Source organism: Poecilia reticulata, linkage group LG7 (genome assembly GCF_000633615.1).
Source record: "Poecilia reticulata strain Guanapo linkage group LG7, Guppy_female_1.0+MT, whole genome shotgun sequence".
Classification (NCBI taxonomy): Eukaryota; Metazoa; Chordata; class Actinopteri; order Cyprinodontiformes; family Poeciliidae; genus Poecilia; species Poecilia reticulata.
Window position 1 is genome coordinate 8,782,031 of NC_024337.1, and position 7,025 is coordinate 8,789,055.

At 40.0% G+C, this 7,025-nt stretch overlaps 1 protein-coding gene across 1 annotated transcript in view; it reads left to right on the forward strand.

Annotated features, from left to right (window-relative positions):
* Positions 1-7,025, forward strand: part of LOC103467116 (potassium voltage-gated channel subfamily KQT member 2-like) — a 23,950-nt gene that overhangs the window by 1,535 nt on the left and 15,390 nt on the right. Inside the window, exons 2-5 of the mRNA XM_017305885.1 lie at positions 3,357-3,483; positions 3,661-3,836; positions 5,352-5,477; positions 5,689-5,799. Of these exons, the coding sequence (XP_017161374.1) occupies positions 3,666-3,836; positions 5,352-5,477; positions 5,689-5,799 (408 nt within the window). The 5' untranslated portion in view covers positions 3,357-3,483; positions 3,661-3,665. The remainder of the gene's footprint in view (positions 1-3,356; positions 3,484-3,660; positions 3,837-5,351; positions 5,478-5,688; positions 5,800-7,025) is intronic.

The following is a 7,025-nucleotide window of genomic DNA, read 5'->3' on the forward strand; positions in this document are numbered from 1 at the left end:
TGCTCCAGTTTGGGGGTGACTGCCCCGAGGGCCCCGATGACCACAGGCACCACTGTGGTCTTCACCTTCCAGGTCTTTTCCAGTTCCTCCCTGAGGCCCTGGTATTTCTCCAGTTTCTCCTGCTCCTTTTTCCCGATGTTGTAGTCACTTGGTATTGCTACATCCACCACARCGGCTTTCCTCTGTTCTTTATCCACCACTACAATGTCCAGTTGGTTCGCCATTACCATTTAGTTATAGCATTGAGGCCAATCATTGCCGATCAGCTGGATTGACTGTTTATTTTTTGCATTAGTTATAAATGCTACTATGTGATCTGGCAAAATTAAAAAATGATCTGGCAATAAATTCACCTAATTAACGTAAACATGCAAAATACTTGCAGGCACAATACAGCAGCTACACAGTCAAAAGAACAACTGAGAAACCTGCAATCAGTAAAACAATATTTAACCGTAGRACCAGTGGTGAAAGTAGGGGGGTACAGTTGGGTACCGCTACCCCTAAAAGATTTAGCGGGGGTATGCAGTACCTGCAAGAGAGGGGAGCGGCTGTCTGCTGTAAAGAATCAATGGGTTCACTGTGCAGCCGTGACTGATTAGTTTTTCAAGAACAATCTAAAACACGACTTAATCAGTTAATAAGTAGGATTCCCCCGCCCCCCATTTCATATTATTTCGGAACTGATGAAGGTTCCAAAAGTAGTTTGGAATCTTGGCATCTTGCTTTGAGCTTAGAGTCTGAGAGGCTTTTCCTCTATCAAACTATTATTTTTTTGCTTCTTATTTAGTGGAAATATTGATGTTGATGAGACTTTCTCCAAAATAACACTTTTCAACCTTTATAGCTCCACTGTTGAAAATGAGGCTCTAAAGTTCACAAATGACAGTGAAATAAAATCCAGTCCAATATCTGGTTTGAGGTGATTCCTCTGGAACCTGTTGGAAGAAAAACATCCCAACTTCAGAAGATGTGCTTTTAACTTAACAGAGCTCTGTGGTTCCTCCTATCAGCATGAGAGTCAGGGTGAGGAGGCGCCATGTTAGGAAGATGAAGTGGAAGCTGGAGGATCTTCAGAACAAACAGGTCACGATGCTGGGCTACTGATTATCTCTCTGTCTGGACACAGGATCAATAGAACCAGTTTAAAAGCTAAAATGAATGGTTATATGCCAGACATGGAAAACTGGGATGCATCCATGCCATGATGTTCAGGATTTAGGTTTCATGGCATCTCAAGGTGTCAACATTGCAGCCAGTGGGCTGAGGGAGGAAATACAGCTTTATTGTGCAAGAGCTACCAGCTTTTATCGCTKCACAAAAAAATTYATCAGCACAGAAACTTCAAAGCACACAAAAAAGCTTATTATGGAACCCTCCAGGGGACATGGGGAATTTTTTTTTTCTTTTGCGTTACCTCTTAATAATCTACTGATCAGTTCATGCGGCATAATTTAACACTGTAAGCCCTACTTATGGTGGTCGCCGTACGTTCTGCTTTAATATAAAGTCATGTAAAGTTTTTCCATAAATATTAATATCTCATGAAATATCTGACGTTTTATATCTTTTTCTTTAGTATAGAAATGCACCACAAACCTATGACATAAACAGAAACTTTACGTAAGTAGGAAAGAAATAAAAATACATCCAAACTATTTGGACTATTTCTGAGTTATTATCACAGGGTAATCAGTCATCTGATTGTGTCTATTGTTTTCGTCTGAATGGTTTAAAGAGCTGCTTTCAGTGCCGTTCCATTTTAGCCTTAACAGACATAAACATGCAGTAAATGAATCGATTTTCAATCAGTTTTTTTGCACCAAAGCGTTAATAATAATAAACACGTTTTCACTGAGACTCTGTAAGAGCCATATGAATGAAATAAGTTATTGATCTGACACACCCACCACCCAGGTGTCCCTGGCTGCTGGCTCTGTGTGTATGAGGAAGCGGGTGATCGGTGGTCAGTCCTCGCAAAGTTTGGAGCATGATAATAAAAATTTAATAAATCGATAATTGTGACAGAACAAAGAAGAGATTTGGAGTTGATTGATACACGGACAGATGAGATTTTCTGTGTTTTATAGTAACAAAACGTGTTCATTTCTATAAACACGTTTAACACAAAATCATTCTTAGATAAGGGGACGTTCCTCTGCTCAGTCCAGCATATTTTGAGCTCAATTGTACATCTGTGAAAAGCATAAGTTGTCATGTCGGGTGTGATACGGTTAACCCACATGCAAGAACACAGGCAGGAGAAACAGAAAGGTTTAACAGGTTTATTGTGAGCTGGAAAAAAGGACTGGTTCGAGCGGCGGGCAGCRGCACCAACAGCACACTAAGAACAAGAACAGGGAAGATGGTGAGTTTGAGGCAGCGGATGTCCAGATCCGGGTGCTCGGGTAGTTTCTGCAAAAAACAGAGGTCAAAAAAGGTCGGATTACTAAGCAGAACTAGGAAGACACAGGTTCAACGAGGGCTAGAGGGCCACGAGAATACCATAATAGTCAACAAACTGGCGTCMAAGTGTTGGTAACCGCCTCTCTTAAGCTGCCGGTTAGGGTGTAATTGCCGACCGGTGTGTCGGTGATGTAAAAGGTCTGTCCCCCATGCAGCCATCTCCAGGACTCCATCTAGAGGAGAAAAACAAACCTGACCTCCACCCAGAACCTAACATAAGTGGAGCCTCCTGCACAACCAACAAGGTTTGTGGAATGTAAACCTACAACAGAACATTTGTCTTTTCCAGCAGCCTTCAAACACAACAGTAAAACCAGCTGACCAAACGTGCTGGAGCTCCGCTTGGGTTGTTAGGTTACAGGCAGGGCTTGGCTGGGGTTGCTAGGTAACAGCACAGTGTAACTCAACAATCAGGAGGTTTTTGAAATGGCAAATTTTTCAGACATTAAAAACACTAACTTGTTGCTAAAAAAWTATTTAATGTATTTTTAATGCTCTTGGTCAGTTTTTAGAAGCAGTTGAGACTAAAATTGAAATATAAAAACATGCAAAATGTGAATACTGCTCAACAAATCCTCTTTAAAATGAAAGCCTCATAAAATACAGAAAGGGCATTTCTGTATTTTATGACCATGGGAAACGGTCCTCCTCAACACTTCTTAAGAAATTGCAAATAAACTCAGATTTATTTGCAAATTACATTTTTTTATTATTAAAATATGTAATTTTTAATAATAAAAATTACATATTTATTAAGTAATTTTGATAATTACATAATAAATGAGCATTAAACTCTATAGCAGTCTGGTAGACGAGCTCATTTCTCTTTTCACCTTCATATTCACATCACAGACTTCATGCTGTTCCCTGGTTTTTCATTTGCTTTGCAGGAGATTGTGACTATTGTGGTTTTTGGAGTTGAGTATATTGTGCGGATATGGGCCGCTGGATGTTGCTGTCGCTACAGAGGATGGAGGGGGAGGTTAAAGTTTGCCAGAAAGCCTTTCTGTGTCATAGGTGAGGAATCAAGTTTGTTTTGCCATTTATTTTACCCTGAACATAACTCTGACTTTTTGTTTTTTTATTTTAATGTTCCTCTCAATGAATCCTCGAAGAACGTTCACAATAGTCTTTTGTTTTATAGAAGAGGATTAATTATTATACACTGATATCATCTTGTGGTTGTCTCCTCAGATATAATGGTGCTGATTGCCTCCGTGTCGGTGCTGGCAGCCGGATCTCAGGGGAATGTCTTTGCCACCTCGGCCATCAGGAGTTTGAGATTCCTGCAGATCCTGCGTATGCTTCGGATGGACCGCCGTGGAGGCACCTGGAAGCTCCTCGGATCTGTCGTTTATGCCCACAGCAAGGTGAGCTAGGTGTTGAAGCTGCAGTACATAACTTTATAAAATGTTTTTTACATATTTGTTCAAACTGTCACCATGTCCTGACAGTTTGTTATGAGAGGTAATCTGTGAAAACATCGGTCTCCTCCACCTCCTCCCTGAGCTGCTATTGCAATCTGAAGAAATGCACCAAAAACAATCAATCAGACCCAAGTGGAGAGTCTTAGCGCTGTCAATCATCTTCATGCACTTGCTGCTCAAGGTGGAGAAACGATTCTTTTTCCACTGACATCACTGGCCATGCTAACTAACCTTAGCATTCACAACAGACTATGCTAGCTGCAGGCTAGCATAGAGCAAGAGGATAAGGGGAGGGGAGATGATCAGCCACATGAGATTGTGATTAACAGCGCTAAGACCCGCCTCCTGGCTATGAATGGTTGTTTGATCAGTTAGCACGGGAAGAAGGCTGAGGAGCTTGATTTTATTTTATTCTTTTTTTTTACAGAGTAACAAACGGTCACGACATGGTGACAGTTTCAGCAAATATGTAACAAAATATATTTTTTACAGACATTAGCTGTAAGTGTACAAAAGGATTTGTTTTTATGTATTGAAGTTTTGTATTGAAGTCAAAAGAAGCTGAGCAAAGAATGTCCTTCAAATATAGTTTTGTTTTTGAAGATAAGGCGTTGTTTCTCCAGATATTCATCAATTTATTTGATTCATCATGTTGAGAAAAAGTTTGTTAAATGAACACATTGTCTGGAAATAGTGGCTCAGGTAGCTGGACCTTTGCCGGAGTCTGTTTCGTTTGAACCCTGTCGTATTGGGATTTGGGTCTGATTTTACAGTAATACTGGTTTTATTTTCTCAACATAAAGAGGGCAGCTGGTATTCAGAGGAGTTAGGAACTAAACTAAATGCCTGTGAATAGCTAATCCATGATTACTTGAGACACCTTCAAAAAATACTTACAACTGTCTATTTTAATGGTTCAAACACCAAATATACCGTAACATACGTTAGCACTAGCACAGACGCTAATACCTGCTGTCTTCCTTATCTCCTCTCTTTGAGGTTCAGCCAATCAGTCTCCAAGGAAATGAATGGATTTTCTGCTTGGTAAATACCAGCCAATAGCAGCACTGCACCAATATATTTCAGTTTCCTAAACCAGTGTTTCCCAACCCTGGTCCTCAAGGTCCTACATATTTTAGAGGTTTCCCTGCTTTAATGTGCCTGATTCAGCTGATTGCAGTTCAACAAACGCCTGTTAATCAGTCATTGATTGAAATCAGCTGGGATGAAGGAAGGAAATACCTAAAACATGCAGGACGCTGCTGCTATTTCTATGGGAGGCGACAAGTTGAAGCAGGATGTGTGTGACCAAGGGAAATAAAAGGGCTTTGGGCTCACATCATTGTGTCCAATATTATCATGTGCTGATTGTTTTACCAGTTTACAGTAGCCTCCTGTCTTGATGCCACTTTATTGCTTTATGTCCCCTGATGCTCACCGTACCGTTTCCCCCTGCAGGAGCTCATCACAGCCTGGTATATTGGTTTCCTGTGCCTCATCCTGGCTTCCTTCTTGGTCTATTCTGTGGAAAAAGAGTCCAATGAGGAGTTTGAGACGTACGCTGATGCTCTGTGGTGGGGACTGGTAAGGCAGAATAACTGTGCTGTTATTATAGAGCGAAATGGGGCCATGACGTTTGTTCAAAAGAAAAAAAAGAAATTGAAACTGAAAACAGTTTGAAACAAAGAAACTGGAACTGAAAAATGTTTTGAAGCAGAAAAAATGTGAATGATGTTTTACAAAGAGATCTCTTGATCAATATACCTGAATTAGATTAATATCTTTTGTCCATCAGATCACGCTCACCACCATTGGTTACGGTGATAAAGTTCCCAAAACGTGGAATGGACGCTTGCTGGGAGCTGCATTCAGCATGATAGGCGTGGCTTTCTTTGCCCTTCCTGCAGTGAGTGTGTTGGTTTGTGGGGAAAGCTTTAAACCCAAACGCTGACTGAGTTCCTGTTGATGTGATGCTGCTGCTTTATGTCTTCATTAGAGACCGAAGATCTAGTTCTGTCAAGGGCATTTCTCTGGATGTGCTTTCATGAAGGTTGAATTTCTCCCCAGAGTAAATCACCTACAGTTTCACTCCTTTCAGTCCAGTACTTCAACATTTTTAGTATTCAGTTAAATTCTATTTGTTTTGGTTTTTTTTTTATCAACATGGACCCTTTTTCTTGACTAGTGTTCCTTCTCAAACCTTCTGATCTTACAGAATGAATTCATTTATATTTATTACACTGAGGCAGATGTTACAGGTCCCGGGTGTCAGGACTGCTGTAACAGTGATGACACACAATCTGAAGAGAAAATAAAGAAAAGTCAGCAATGACGACCAAGCCCTGCTATTGACATGCAGATTGAGCTTTTTTTTCAACAGACAAACCTTTCACAGTGTTTAATGTTAATGTTTTACATTGCCATGATCTCATAAATTTGGTGTATTCCCCTCACAGGCAACAATGAACCTCACATCACCCGCTTTACTGCATCTAGTAACTGATTTTAACAGAATAACATTAAAAGAAAACAAAATAAAACTTGTCCAGCATGGAGACGTTAAGATTTAACAGCCCTCAGAGCGAGCCAACGTTAACCTCGCCTGAGAAAACTGGCCAAACAAACAGTGCACAAAAACCTAACTAAGCGACATATTCTGGTCAATTAGGATGTTAAGTATCTTACACGATGGTTTTGGTGTTTTCTTTTAACCATATACTGACCTGAAGAGAAAATAAACAAAAGTCAGCAATGACGACCAAGCGCTGCTGTTGACATCCAGATTGCGTTTGATGCAAACCGGAATCCATCATAAAACCAACCTGGAAGCTTAAAATGTAATTTAATTGTTTTAGAAAATACAATAAATACATATTTTTATGTATATAAAAATATTTCAACATTATAAAAAAAACAAAATACTGTGGTGGCATTTTTTTAGGTGCACCACACRGACTAACCCAAAAATAATAACCTTTTTCAACCTTTATAGCTCCACTGTTGAAAATGAGGCTCTAACATTCACAAATGACATTGGAATAAAATCCAGTCCAACATCTGGTTTGAGGTGATTCCTCTGGAACCTGTTGGAAGAAAAATATCCCAACTTCAGAAGATGAGCTTTAACCTAAC